The following is a 15,839-nucleotide window of genomic DNA, read 5'->3' on the forward strand; positions in this document are numbered from 1 at the left end:
TAGAAAAAGAAAATGCACAATCTCGTTGACAATTATTTGTTCGGCGTTGATTGCGAAATGAAAAATCAAAAAGGAATATCATATTATGCTGTACTATCTCTGTGTCGCGTGCCGATTCGATCTCGACGTATAAGTAGCGTTGAGCAGATCGATGGCTTGCTGTTTTTCAACGTTAATGAAAGTCAACTATATATAATTCAGAGTTGTTTTAGGGTTGAATTGGTAGGATTGACGAATGTAGATTGTCGTAAGAGAGAGCTTGAATTCGTAAATGATAAAATTTGAGTGAGTTTGATAGTCGAACCGTGACCTGTCGTATGTTGATGGGTTGCTACGGAATTTCTGTGCGCACTGCGCACTGCCAAAACATTAACTGTCCTGTTTTCCTCGTGCGTTATTTCCTTGTCTTATATAGCTGTGGATTCTATGGTTACGGGATTAGGGAGGTATGCTAGTTGTTTCTAGATGTGAGCGAGGTCCGTCCCAGAAAGTAGTATTTGCATTTTTTAACGGTCCATAGCAATATATCTTGGATTTATGGATGTCGTAGAAAAGTTGCGATAAAGTCACCGATCCTTAGAATTGAGCGTCGAGCCTTGAAATTGGTAGTCCGATGTGACTACAATAGAAGATGAAAAGTAACAAAGGATATAAAATATGGTCACGAGAGATCCCTGCCGTCGAGAAATTAGAAATTATAAAACTGCTTTCCCTGGCTGGATGAGTTTGCGGTGCGAACACTCTGAAAAGGAAAAAAAATAGTGAAGAAGCCTTAAAACTGTGTCAGAATTAGTCTGCTAAATGTTACTGCTGATGAGGATATCAAATCGTTCTTGGAACGATTTTTTGTCGAAAAAGATAAGAATTTCTTTGAACGTAGAATCAAGAAATTGCCTGAAAGATAACAAAAGATGATGAAACGAAACGGTCAATATATTTGCCTTTAAATTTTTATTTGCACAGAAAATAAACATAGTTACATTTTGGCCAATCTAAATATTTTGCTTGCATCTTGCCGCGAATTCTGTTGTCGCATAGCTGTCTGACGTAAAAACTGAACAATTTGGAAAGTGGTCCATCATAAACGTTGATCAGCTACATGCTGTGTATGGTTGTTACATATTACGCTTTCACTTGCGATTACGTTATGTGAACAAACGGACACTTGAGCATATGCTCTGGAACGTGTCGTTTGTAACAACAAAGCGATAGAACCACGTGCAGCAAACACAATATTTTCGATTGTTTGATTAAGTAAGATCAATAATTTGTTTACACTATTCGCTGTACAGTTCGTTTATTCCCTTTTCTTTTCAAATCGTCGGTTCAATTTGTTCGGAATTATTTATTCAGAGGTGGCATCAACGTGTCAATATTTCGAGATCGCTCATTAAATAGAAAATTTGTGATGTTACGTGAAGTGCTGCGCGCGTTGGTCAAATCGAGTTACGATATTACGCAATGTAACTCGAGAATTATCGATTCGTGGCGTGTTCACTAGTAAGGAAGGATTACGCGGCAATGTCGAGGTTAAAAACATGTTATCTTATTAACAAGGGATATCGTGCTAATTTCATTCGATCCTTTTAGTTAGTAGGAAAAACACCGTTGCTTTAACGTCGTAACATTTTCAGAATGGGTGCCATATATATACATATACCTATACATACTTGACTTTGATTGATTAACAAAAATCATAATAAATAAACGAATGAAAATATCTGTTATTACTGGAACTATCAAAATATTCCAGATATAATTCATTATAATTTAAACGATAATTGAAATAAATAGATTTACACAACTATGTTTCTGTCTAAACAGAAATTAATATTAATTTTGACAAGAATAGCCATGTCTTTAAAAATTGTACAATTATATACAAAACTTCTATAATTATAGATTTCTAATAAATAAATATTTCTTGTAGGCAACTGTTATTTCAAACATCCCGCCGGCAAGGTGTCAACATATTGACCAATGTGTTATTTGCTATCATCCACGCGATTCCTTTAACCAACCTATTACCTGTCTAGTAGAATGTCTACACACATGTAGTTGTTTGTTATCGAGTTTGGAAATAGAACAGGTCAAATCATTAAGCACGTAAATGACGATGTTTTCAGTGTATTTTCAGTCTATCATATTGATTGTGAAATTGTTTTGTTTTTCAGCGTGGGTTTGCGCAATTGCGTATCGGGCCAACTCAAGCTAGATGGTAGATACCTGAACAGACAACAATGACATTTTCTCGTTCGGCGGATCGGTGTTTACTAGCGACGCTCGCTTTTTTCGTCCTTCGTATTCGTACTAACGCCACGTCTTCCTGTTTGAGATTTATTTATCGATTTAATTTTGTAACTCGTCACCGTTTATCACGGATCCTGATCTCGTAATTCGTCACCATTCGTTACCGATCGTCACCGTTTTTCCCTGCAGAAACTATCGGAACTATGTGCAACATGTAGTGAAATATAGGTACGTAGTATCTACATATATATGTACACAAAAATGATTTTTTTTTCATTGACACATACTTCTGGCATTGCGGAGAAAAGCAACGCAACGGGATAGTCGGTTACGTCGAAAGAGACAAATCGAGCAATTGAGGTCAACGATCGCTACTACGTATCGCTGTATTTCCTTTTATTCTTTTACAAAACGAAAAGAAGGCTCGACTACTAGTCCGAGCGTCAACGACCAATCAGAAGGCTCTCCATTGGCAAACGCATGAACCACGCACGTTTTCTTCGCCTTGACAAGGATCGTGTTTACCAACGGTTACGCGCGTAGCATTCAACGTGCTCGTGCCGTGAGCATGTATATCTACCTACATGTATTATGCCACGAGCAGCACGGTGTATGTAAGCAAGTATATACACATCGCCGGCTGTTCGAGCATAGCCACGATAAAACGTGAGCGCAGTATCGAGAATCAAGAGTCTTCGGTCGCTGACTCAGTTTCACTTGAATGCTCGAACGAAGCAGTTTACCAGAGTTCCCTTTCGGCGCGTCGGTAACGTCATTTCTCTTCATTTTCCTCGATGTTTAATTAAACTGTACGCGCGTCAAACGACATTCGAAGAAATCGAATATTTTCTGATCAGATTTTAACGTTTGCCAATAACACAGTGCGTCGGCGATTTTCTCAAGCTTCTTTTCACGAAAACGGGAATCGTGGGATCGTGTTCTTGAGAAGGTAAGTGAAAGGAAAAGGGCACATGAACAAGATACGTTCGTATCGTAGTATAACGATAGTAACAGAAAGCTGTTATCTATGATTGATTCGATGGTTTTTCCTGTTCGACGAGATTACGAGAGACGATTGCACATCATATATACAACTATTTACATACGTACGTATGCACGTCAGTTGCGCGAAATTGAAAGAAGCGATTCGAGTATGAATGAAACGAGACTGAATAGTCTCGTATGAATAGTGACAGCGAAATGTATTATCGTAAAGTTTTTGTCGACATTGTCGAGAGTATTGATATCTGATATTTGCGAAGCAACATTCGCCTTGTTCGTTTCCAAAGAACGAGGTTTCGAAAGAAGAAAATTCACTTGCATAATTCGATTGTCTATCTTTGCTTCTACTGTTTGGCACTGGCTTCCTCGAACTTTGTTTATATCCTCAGGTTCGATCTCGCGTATTTTCGTCGAAAGCGATAGAGCGATCAAAGCTCAAGGTTTAGAAGTGTTCGCCATTTTTTGCAAAGGCGACGCAATCTCAGTTTTTTTTTTCTTTCGTCGAATCGGCTGTCTCTTTTCGTGCTCTCTTCTTCGGTTCCTTCGGGGAAGAGTTTTGGCAGCTCGATAGAGCCGTAACAAAATTACAAAAGAATGGATTAGCTTCTGGCGCGAGAGAAAAGATTTTCGCGCGATTGGTTGATAGATAAAGTTCAGTGTCGAGTGCACGGGCAATGCAATGAATCAGTCTCTGGATGAAGGCCAAACATGCAGAACAGAATCCCGATGTTTTGTCTCCTTTAGTTTTTATTAAAGTTGGTTGTGACGATGCCTGTGTTTGCAGTAGCATTGTAATATTTTTCTTTTGTCCTTTAACCGGAAACTGGAAGAATGGAAAGGTTAGATCGAAGAAGAGGGTAGGGGATACAGCAAATAAAAGAGCAAGTTCCCAGGTACGAAATTAAATTCGCGTAGACGTGTCTGTCGCGTGTTTATCCGCCGTGACGCAAGACAATCACGTAAAATTACATTTCCATAAATTCGCATAACAAAATCTAGTACTGGCGAACGCTAATGGAAAATGCTAATGTAAATAGACCAGCGTGTAGCCTCGGGAAGTTGAAAGGAAGAAAAGAAATAGTTTTAGAGTAGTAAGAATTGAAAGCCACGCTAAAGTCAGCTGATATTACATCCGGTAAAAATCTCGAAGAACAAGCGAGTCATTTTCAAATCGACCTTCAATCAGTCATTGTCGAAATTAAAAATGTAACCACCGTGTCATTGGCGGACAAATACGTAATAGTGAGTCATCCATTTCTCTGAACGACAAGTTCCACGGTAATTACGAAATTCAAACGTTTCTACATATACTTATGGAACATTTCGCTTCCGAATCGACAATTTTCCTAAAATTTTTATCTGCGACCGAGAAAGAAATGAATTTACTTGTTTATACAATTTTTACGACACATGTTGAAACAACAGTCTAAGAGGAATGATAGTCTTTGAAAAGAGCATAATTAAATATATGTAAAACAGGCGATTGCACAAAATGCGTTTGTTATTGAGATTATTCGCACGTGTAGCGTAGTGACTGCAAACCCACATTATTTTTTTCTCTAGCATTTATTTTTCCTTTTCATTCTCTTTTTTTTTTTTTCTTCATGGTTATTTTCGATGGAGCTGCGGTTGCACAATCTTATACTGCCATTTAGATAAGCTCCGAAGCAGAATAATTAATAATTACAAAAAAAGGGGGAGGAGAAAAACTGTAAGTAAAAAGAAGAAAAAAGTGTCGTAGATAGAGCGTGTATTGTGCTTGCTAACTCGAGCACAGCGAACAAGAGTGAGGAACGGAAATTGTTTCGGAAGAACGTGTTCCACTTTGGCTAGAATGTCTTTCGATTCTGGCGAATCGCCAAATGCCAAGAAACTCGTTGTGATTACTGGTAACTCGCGATACGATTCTCGGCCCTGAACTTAACCATAACGTGTGTTCCAGGAAATTGTTCGTTAGAATGATTTGCGTAAAAAGGGAGACAAACAATAAGTTGGCTCTTTCGGAAACAGTTGCCACTAGTCCTTTTCTTTTTTCTTTTTTTTTTTTTGAACGATTGCTAGCCATATTTTCGTATCTCGTTTTAACGAACTACTGTATCTACATATATAAGTGTATATTTACATATTGTTAGATATAATACATATTGCGGTGCCATCTGCATGTAGTGTTGATTACTAATGATATTCACACGTTTGCACCTGCGATATTTCAATGTCAATGAAACACGAGAGAACGAGTAAAAGAGGAACAGTTACCGAGAGAGAGAGAGAGAGAGAGAGAGAGAAACGGAAACAGAAATCTCTCAGATAGGACAAGAATACACGCTGCATTGTTAACGATATTATTGAATTTGTTGAAGTTGGTCTAATTACGTATATGAATTGTTGTTATTTAGCATCGTCGAATGATCGTAGGCAAGCGGATTTAATTACGCAACAAATTAACATGTGAATCCGTTTCCGATAAAAATTGAACAGGTCTGTCGATCAAAATACAAAGTATCATTTATTACAAGCCGTTTCTAAAACGGAATGACGCGACAAATAATTTAATTGTGATTCAATTATTAATAACAAATTTAACCCGGGATTACCCACCTGGGGGTCTAGCGCAGGTACATCCCGGCGACTAGACCCTCACGTGGGTAATCCCGGGTTAATAATAATTTTATTGTTCTGATGGCTCAACGTTTAATTTCTAAAAACTTTTTGAATTTTCTGAAAGATGCAGTAGCTATTAAATGAGCGATCGAATTAAAAAAGAGTCACGTTGTATCTTTCTTCGATATCGTCCACGCGCGACTGATGAAGCAATAATAAAATGACTTGTCCAAAAACACGCGATGTTTGCGTGCACGTAATTCCACGATGATCCAAACTGATATTCGATTATTTCCTCGATTCTGGTCACGCCTGACAACGTTTAAAACACGATGCAACCTTGAGCCAACAATGCCAAGATGACGATGGAAGATGACGAGCACGCACGAGTGTGAAAATGTTAAGCGCTCGCACGCATCACGAACTTTCATTAGAGCAAAGTTCAGCGTTTAAAATACTTCCGCTATTTTAAGAAAATTATACAACCGAACTTTAATGATCCACATCTCTCGACGACAACGCTAGACTTAGGAAATTAATGCATCAACGTTAAGTTGATTTCCTTCGAAACCGTATTGATTGTCCTTAGTTCGTGTATCTGCGTGCAGTTTGAATTAATGAGCAAACTTCCTGTTTTCAGATCCGGTAGAAGTATTCAAAGGACGCGGCACACTCGGATTCCCACGTGGTCACGTGACGTCCAGCCTTATTGACCGACGTGTATCGGAACTCGGATTGGCCAACGCTGCACACGTGACCTGTTCTAACGTCAATTTCGACTACCGTCTGCTGGTAGTCGGCTGGATAGATTTTTCACCGAACCGAGAGAACAAACGACTTTAACTTCGAATCTAGTTATGCGTGAGTGTACTCTATCATACAGATACATCCCTTTTCACCAGTTTTGAACGGGCGTTCTCGACGGTTGCGTGTCCCGACGCGCATCGATAAACTCGTCGTAGCTCTGCAGTCGAAGCATTTGCCCGGCTTCGAATCCTTGACAGTTCTCTCTCGTCTCGCATTGGCGACGGGTTTCGTTGAAGTTCGTTCGATACTGATCCGAAGCAAGAGTTCACGGTTAGAACCTTCTAACTGATAGCGGGCGATTAGCAACAAGCCACGTCGACCCTGACAAATGCCATCGAGGAACGGCACTTTTCGATGTGGTTAAGTCGTTCTTTAAGCTCGACGTGCCTGGACTGGATGCTACTCCTCTCCACGGAAGACTTTTGAACGGCTGGATATACAACTGACCGGCGTCGCGGCGATTTCCAATCTTCCTGTCGTCGCAGTCCACCGCTTGACACGCGGAACGGTGAAAATATCTCGACGGAGACATACATTTCGGGACGTGATTCGAGACGTAATACGTTAGTGTAAGATGTACAGTATGAACTACATTGGCAAATTCATAAGCAACTTTCGCGTTTTCTACAATGAGATCAACGCGGCGACGCTTACCGGTGCCATCGACGTCATCGTCGTCGAGCAACCGGATGGATCGTTCACCTGTTCGCCTTTCCACGTTCGCTTTGGGAAACTTGGTGTACTACGTTCCAGAGAAAAAATAGTAAGTCTCTGTTTGCGTTTATCCTACGTCTATCTCTCGTGTTCAACAATATTTTTAGAAATGTTTGAAATCTATTGCAATACTGCGTTTCATATCTTGTTTTCTATATCTATTAAAATCTTTTGTGCAGCAATGTTCTATTTGGTACAAAATGTAACGTAAGATTAGACACAGAGGAGAAATAATTTGTTCGTCTTCTCTTTCACAGGTAGACATAGAAATAAATGGAGAGCCTAGACAAATCCACATGAAATTGGGAGACTCTGGAGAAGCCTTTTTTGTAGAGGAAGTTAGTTCACATGGTTCTCCCACTGACACTGAAATTCCGCCTCATCTGGCTTGCTCTCCCATCCCTGAAGATAATTGTTTCCCGTCAGCTAGATTCAATATACTTTCTGATCTGCCGCCAGAGCAAAGAGACAAGATTGTTATAGAATCTATCTTGTCTGTTGAAAGAGAGAAATGGGAGCAAATGTCGGCTTTACCAGTGGACGAAAGAGAGAGATTCTTAATTGAACAGTTCTCTGACCTTCCATCGGATCACCGTGCAAAGTGGCTTCAAATTGCTGCTCTGACTTCAGAGGAAAGAGAGGAAATGTTCAAAGAAATATTTGGTGATATTCCTACGGCACAGAGGCAACAGTTAATTTGCGAGCAATATTCCGCTTTAAAAAGTGAGGATAAAGAGAGATTGTTCAAAGAAAATTTTCCAGAACTTTCTGTCGATCAAAGACAAAAATTTGAAAAAGCTCTGCTGGGAAACTGGAAAGAAAAGAGCGGTGAAAAACGAGATTGCTTGAAAAGCGAGGATGAAATTTTTAATATGGATGGCATTAACGATGATGAGACCTGTCCAGCTACGCCCAAGTCTTTTGTGGCTGTGACTTCGTCTGAAAGAATTCGTAAAATTAGCGTAGTAAACAATGACTTTAGACCAATCACCGAAGATGTGCAAAGTAGTGGCAGGGAAAAATCGAGTGACGAATCGAATGCATCGACGAGTAAAAAGAATTTAAAAGACGAAGGCGTCGAAGAAAATAAGAGCAATACTAATTCAACTAAGAGGAAACGCAAGAGAAAAAGCATTTTGAAGAAGAAAGGATCTCAGAGGAAGGCTAGCAATGGTAGTAGTAGCCAGACAGAGATAAGCGAAAACGATACTCCCATTTCGGATGAATCTGTAAGAACTCTTGGTGAATCTGTAAGTTGTGCTGCTTTTATAGACCTAATTATTCAGCCATCGATGTAGCATCATGTATTAATATGTGTATCGATTAAAGTTGAAGGATTCACGTCCAACCGTAGAACTAGAGGAAAAAAATGAACCTATAATTTCAACTCAGGAAACAACGGACAAACGTCCTGAAACAGACTTCCATTTCTTCAGTGATACTGAAGTTACAAAGTAAGTTTACCACATTTGTGTACATGTTACATATTTACTCTGTCTATGTGTATAAAAGTTAAGAGCTGCACATAATCATACACATACATATACATAATACTATAGAAATTGTGAGACAGGTGTGTTCGCACTGCATACTTACATGTAAAATTAATATTTTTACCGTTTTATTGTCATCATATTTAATAGGAATCAGGATTCTAGGCCATGTTCACCTGTTCAATCTGACACAGAGTTTGAAATGCGTAAAATAACGCAAGAAGGCACTGAAAGAGAAGAAGATAAAAGCCATCAGCAGAGCTGGAGATGGGGCGAACTGCCCAGTTTACCTCCAGAGCCGGTGCATGCACCTCACAGAAGTTCACTGGGTTCATCGAACGCTGTTACTCAGCCAAATAGTTAGTATAATTGACAGAAGGAAAAACGTAAAGATAAGAATCGTAAAAAACACAAAATATTATATTTTGCTTAAAAAAAGGACACAGCGTAAATTTTTTTAATTTACTTTTGTCTGTAAAAGTATTAAAAAAAATTTGTAAATATATATTATAATAAAATTTTATGTATTCTAGACTAACTATATCAATTGTTTCAATAACAGTGGAAGCACACCGATCTATGCTCAGTGGTATGTTGTCGTTTATGCGGAAAACCTCTCGTATGAGACGTAATCCAGAATCAGAAGGGATTTATCTCAGTGATCTTAACGCCGACGAACTGGACCCGGAAGTTGCAGCACTCTATTTTCCTTCTTCTCATAGAAGCCAAACAACGGTTAAAGGTAAATAATTCATTTTAATAAATTGTTATACATAATTACGGTAATACTCGTATTCATAGATGGGAAAGGAGTAGATGAAGAGGATACCGAATCAGGTAACGGACCAAGTTTGCCACAAAGTCCTAACAGCGTTGAAGGAGCTATTGGTGGACCAAAGTCATTAGACAGTGATTTTGAAGAATCGAAACATTCTATATTTGATAGCAACATGAATATTAGTTTATCCTTGTGTGGTGGTTTAGATTCTGAAACTGGTCCATCGAAAGAAATTTTCCATCAAAATTTACTCCAGTTCGAAGATATCTGCTCAGATCCAAAATTGTATGAAAATCCAAATTTAGTTGTAAAAATTAATGGAAAATTCTACAATTGGGCTACTGCTTGTCCAATTGTAATGACTTATGCTGTGTTCCAAAGACATTTACCGCAAAATACAATCGAAAATTTATATGCTCAATGTATGTCATTACCAATGCTCGAAGAGAAGAAACAAGAAAGCAACGACAAACCCGAAAGCCGTAGTGGTTATAGTTCGTGGTTTTCATGGAGACGTTCTGCGCAACCACCCAAAAAATCTCAGGAACTTAATCAGAGTAAGATACTTTTCTCTTTAACTTTATCCTTTATTTTTCGAGTAGCGTCTAAATGATCGTTTCTTATGTATTATAGCTGATGGATCTGTTGTACAATTATCGGAACAAATGGAAACCAAAGAACATACTCCAATTGATGAAACTTCAAATAAAGAATTAAAGATTGATCAGAACGTAGAAACTATAGCGACAGTAATGGAAACAGTGGAACAGTCTGTGAAATTAACAAAAGACATCGTCCAGACTAAGAAAAGTCGCGACAGAGACGGTGAAGGTTATAGTGGTAGCGAAGATTCCGACAGTAATCAGAACGAATCCCAAGGAATAAAGATACCTAAAGAAAGAAGATCGTATTACGAATCTACTGAGAAATATCGTAAAACCTTGAGATTATCATCAGCACAGATAGTACGTAAAAGATTTGCAAAATGATGTCACGGATAAAATTTTATAATGCTTGTGTATTATTTATTTATTTTGAATTATTGTCTTGTTGCAGGCAAGCCTTAATTTAAAAGACGGAGCTAATGAAGTAGTTTTTAGTGTAACTACAGCTTATCAGGGTACAACACGTTGTAAGTGTCACATTTACAAGTGGAAATGGGATGACAAAATTGTTATCTCCGATATAGATGGAACTATCACAAAATCTGATGTATTAGGCCATATTTTGCCAATCGTTGGTAAAGATTGGGCTCAATCTGGTGTTGCTCAGTTATTCACAAAAATTAAAAATAATGGTTACAAATTGCTGTATCTTTCTGCAAGAGCCATTGGACAAGCTAAAGTTACGAGAGAATATTTGAAAAGCATTAGACAGGGAGATTTGTCACTCCCTGACGGACCATTGCTTTTAAATCCAACGAGCTTAATTTCAGCATTCCATCGTGAAGTTATAGAAAGAAAACCCGAAGAATTTAAAATATCCTGCCTTAGTGACATTCAAGCTTTATTCCCGGAAGGTTCAAGACCTTTCTATGCTGGTTACGGAAATCGAATTAATGTAAATATCCTTATTTTAATTTACAATAATTTCCCAAAATATTCTTCCAAAGTATCATGTAGTAAATATTCTTTACTTTCTTTTTCTAGGATGTTTGGGCGTATCGAGCTGTCGGAATTCCGACAATGCGTATATTTACTATAAACCATAGAGGTGAATTAAAACATGAATTAACGCAAACATTCCAATCTTCGTAAGTACTTACTATTGTTACTATTTTATATTCTTTTATTATTGTAGATTATTAGTAGATAAACAGAATCATGCAAACGTAGTGCTCAATTTAATTAATTTTAATTAGTTAATTAGCGTATTAGCATTTAATTAATATTTTTGTCATGTTTTTTATACAAAATTGTAAGATGATATGAACATGTTATTCTAGAGGCAAATAGACATTCGCATCTTCATACGTTGCTTTCAGAAATTACGTATGTACGCTAGGCTTTCTCTAAAAGAACAATGATTGACTTTTTAAATAATATTGTTTGTGATTTTGATGTAAAAGGAATTTGATATTTGTACTGCATCTAGTTCGTAAGGAAGAAACAAGATATTTTGCAGAAAAGGAAAATTGGTTGTTCAGAAAGAGAGATATTGGTACATATTTAGGTCGGATATTTCTATGCTTGCAGTTACGCATGTCAGTGCGATATCGTCAATGAGTTGTTCCCGCCACTGCCCATGTGAAACACCTACTGATGGCGGCACAACCATAGCTGCTTTATTCTATTAATCCAATTGATAATGTTTCGATGATGATCTTTACAAAACAGTAGATTTGTGCCATTGGTCCTGTCTTTTTATTTGATACATATAGATTTGCTACTTCGTAATAGGAATATTATTTTATGCGCGGTACTTTTTTTTTTAAATATTTAGTGACGTTTGTAGATTTACAAGATTTACAAGCTATGTCGCATACTTGATTACAAGATATATGTTATATGTAATGCAATGTGTCTCAATATATAGTTATGTAAATGTTTATCATAGTGATATATACATATCACTGTTGAAGCGCAGTTAAATCTTTCCAATGGCAACTTTTTTTCGTTTTTCTATTTTATTTATTTGTTTCATAAAAGTGGAATTTTACTTTATTTTTTTATTATATAACATTATTAGTATGCTTTGAGGTATTTGGTTGTGCAAGAACTCCTACCTATCTTCTTATGATTCTTATAGGGTAAGCACTAGTTATTACACAATTGTTTTTTGTCATTTCCATCCTCATTCATTTTCAGTAGCTTTAATGTAGGCTCATCATCTTAAGTGTTATACGGGTGGAATGAAGTACTTACCAATTTTAAAATCAATAGCTTTTTCTCAAGTCATTGACATTGATATTGATTTATTTGCGTGAAGCCTTCATAAAATAAAGACTCTAGGTGTGTCATTAACACATATATGGTAAAATAATTTTTACTTTTTTTTTTTGTTTATGCACGATCATTCAACCAAGTACTTCGAACATATTACTCATATGTGTGTAGATAATTTCATTAACATTGAAAATAAAGTTAAATTGTTTAGCATTTCGTTAAGTTATAAACATTTGCAAACTTATTATGTTTTTTTTTTTAACATAACAAGTTCAAATCAATTTTTAATATCTAAACGTAGTGCTTACCATTATATGTACATATATACATATATCAGCATGCTAAAATGAAGCTGTAGTTGGATCATAATGAAAAGAAAGAATTTTATTTATTATATATCTATATGTATAATGATTCTTATTCTCTGCAATGAAACTACGCATTTGGCGTTTACCCCAGATTCTGTTTTTCGATTTAAATTTTTATTTTTAGCAAACACGCAGTTTATAGTATTACAATAAATTCAATGCATTTAATTTGTTCATATTATCTTTTCTAGATACTCAAACATGAGCTTTATCGTCGATCATCTTTTCCCAGCCTGGAGAGAGGATGCTGCGGATGAATTTAGTAATTTTGCGTATTGGCGAGACCCAATACCGGAAGTACCATCGCTCGAAGAACTTTACGCTCAAAGACAAATCACCTAAGTGAAAATATTTTATAATTTTTACTTCAAACAAGAAACGGATATACTTTATTTATAATTTGATAATGTTCGATTCTACTGATCATCTTTTATATCGTATGTTGCGTATGACACATTCAGACGTAGGATTCTTGACCTTCAAATCGATGAGACTAAAGTAGGTTTATACCATGATTGTAGGCTGCAATAATTAAATTTCTATTATTGATCGCAAGATCTTAAACAACATTAAATGCGCATAAAAACAACTTATCATCAATATAAACGATGCATAAATTAGAATGTAAGAAGAGTAACCTGTTTTTCACAATCAAATTTAATCACATTCCAATTCTCATAGAATAATAGGATTCTTTTTTCAGTTTCCAATAACATTAAAAATTAGTTTTTATATAATTTATAGCTAAATTATTACATTACTCAGAGAAGAGAGCACGAGTGCCTCTTATATAACAATTAAGGGACTCATCCTATCATTATATGCTTCGAGAGCTCAAAGAAAGTCGCTTACTAATTCTGTGCTTAAGGTAATCCGTAGATTTTTTCACTACTTACATATTATATTGTTGATCTGTAATCGACAACATTTATGCGATACCGATGAGTAATTATAATACAGTGATAAACATGCATATAAAATGATTCATTGATGCGTTTACAGAAAATATTTCTTGTTAGAAAAGTTCGTTTATTATTAACAAAAAATAGTATACGTGTGTTTTACTACTAGTTTTTTATATTTTGTTCCATTTCATAAAAAATCTCTGATGCTTAGAATCGTTTGATCACATATAAGAGTCTATTGTATTATAATTTAAATATTTATATATTACTTTAGCAGATATATTTATCGAACATTTCGTTAAAGAAATCCTTATTTATTTTTATATAAGATCTCTGTTAAATTAGTGTGCTGTGAAGTTGCCATATTTTAGAATGTAATCATTTGTGTATTGTGATATAATTCGAACAAATTACTAATGAGGTCAGGACGATAACAGTGTATAAAAGCAAATTTATTATTTACACTAATAATGAAAAAACGTTTCTATATGTAGTTTCCTATATGAAGTTACTATTATTCCAAACTATGTTCCATTTTGTAGCGCAGGCGCGCCGTTGAATTTTTTTTTTCCTTTTCTTCTTTCTTGATGATGATATTGTATGCCTATGTCTTTCAAAATACATTCAAAAAATAGTTAAGTATAAAGGTTGTTAGTAAAATAGTACAGATTACTAATTTCTGTTAATGAAAATACTACAATAACATGAGAGAATGATAATCTTAATAATTTTAAACAATTATCAGTGACATGTAAAAGTATAATTGTGTTCCACCAAAGAAAATAGAAAATATTTTCATTTTAGAATATATTTCGTACTTGAAATATGTACTATTAGAAATATGACGTAAGAGATATATTATTTGAAATAATTATAGTAAAAAATCAATTTCCTGACATCAACCAAATGATGATGTGGTACACGCAAACTACTTGATCATGCAGTATTGTATCCTAATTACATTTAAAGCAAAACATTTTCTGGTTGACTACAAATGATTTCATGAAAAAAAAGAAAGAAAAAACATAATGAAATAAAGGAAAAATGCAATGCGGGAGATGACAATATTATTTTTTTCTATACTATTTACAAGTCTCCACTAAGTTTGTTATCACAAAATGATAGCAAAGTAATGTATATTGTTATTGTTATTATGGTTATTATTATTATTTTATAATTTTATTACTATTATAGTATGATAATAATCAAACTTATTCAATTTTTGGTATTATTTTAATGTTTGCTCTAAGCACGTACACTTTTAGAAAGTACAAATACAATTAAATTTTCTTTAAGTTTATAATTTCCTGTCAACCTTATTTTAGTTGATTATTGTCTGTGTGTATATCTGCTTTTTATAATAAATATAATATCAATTATATCTCGAAAGTATTACGTACTATTTATAATAAATATAAATATAAAGTTATGTGTTAATTCATACTCGATGAACGTACATACATGCATAAATTACTAAATACTGAAAACATTTCTTAGCAATAATTTAGCTGCGAAATTAGATCTCAGATGCTTTTCCTCGTAACTAATATTAATATTGATTGAATATTTATAGAACAAATGAAATTTTATAGGATATTGTTATGTATATTGAATTCATAAATATCTCTTTATGTTTTATGGAATATAACATTTCAATATATGTCACCACATATTTTTATATTACGCTATTTTTCGTTATATTTAATATAACATCATCGCATAATGTTCTAATATTATTAAACAAGTTATGAAATTCAATAGATTTTGTGTCACATATACTGTGGTGTGTGCCATACTTTGTAATTTTGAAGTTACCATGTGATTTATTTGGCATTGTTCCGTATTCTGTGACTAAACATCAATATGTAGTAATTATATATCTTGTAGTTTTTAAAACAAATAAACGACAAAATAATAATAAACCAACAGTCTCATTAAACGATTTAAATTTCATCAGTTTATTCTTTTCATAGCCAAATTATATTAATTCCATTGATCAATATCGCACATCATTTATCGAAGTTCTGCTTGGCCAA

General features: G+C 35.2%; 1 protein-coding gene across 4 annotated transcripts; it reads left to right on the forward strand.

Moving 5' to 3' along the window:
* The first annotated feature begins 1,938 nt into the window (after positions 1 to 1,938).
* Positions 1,939 to 14,839, forward strand: LOC122536053 (phosphatidate phosphatase LPIN2). 4 transcript variants are annotated; one of them, XM_043668089.1, is made up of 12 exons: positions 1,939 to 2,106; positions 2,175 to 2,478; positions 6,494 to 7,423; positions 7,632 to 8,624; positions 8,704 to 8,828; positions 9,018 to 9,226; positions 9,430 to 9,609; positions 9,669 to 10,202; positions 10,279 to 10,610; positions 10,702 to 11,205; positions 11,295 to 11,398; positions 13,090 to 14,839. In XM_043668089.1, exons 3-12 carry the CDS (start codon positions 7,235 to 7,237, stop codon positions 13,238 to 13,240), a joined length of 3,321 nt encoding a protein of 1,106 aa, XP_043524024.1. In that variant the 5' UTR covers positions 1,939 to 2,106; positions 2,175 to 2,478; positions 6,494 to 7,234; the 3' UTR covers positions 13,241 to 14,839. The 4 variants fall into 4 exon arrangements, 3 of the variants coding, with proteins under 3 accessions (XP_043524024.1, XP_043524025.1, XP_043524023.1); XR_006308321.1 differs by lacking the exons at positions 1,939 to 2,106; positions 2,175 to 2,478 and adding exons at positions 2,542 to 3,199; positions 11,841 to 12,394; XM_043668090.1 differs by lacking the exon at positions 1,939 to 2,106 and having other exon boundaries at positions 2,159 to 2,478.
* Positions 14,840 to 15,839: the final 1,000 nt, after the last annotated feature.

The sequence above is a fragment of the Frieseomelitta varia genome, unplaced genomic scaffold, assembly GCF_011392965.1.
Source record: "Frieseomelitta varia isolate USP_RPSP 00005682 unplaced genomic scaffold, Fvar_1.2 scaffold_795, whole genome shotgun sequence".
Lineage (NCBI taxonomy): Eukaryota > Metazoa > Arthropoda > Insecta > Hymenoptera > Apidae > Frieseomelitta > Frieseomelitta varia.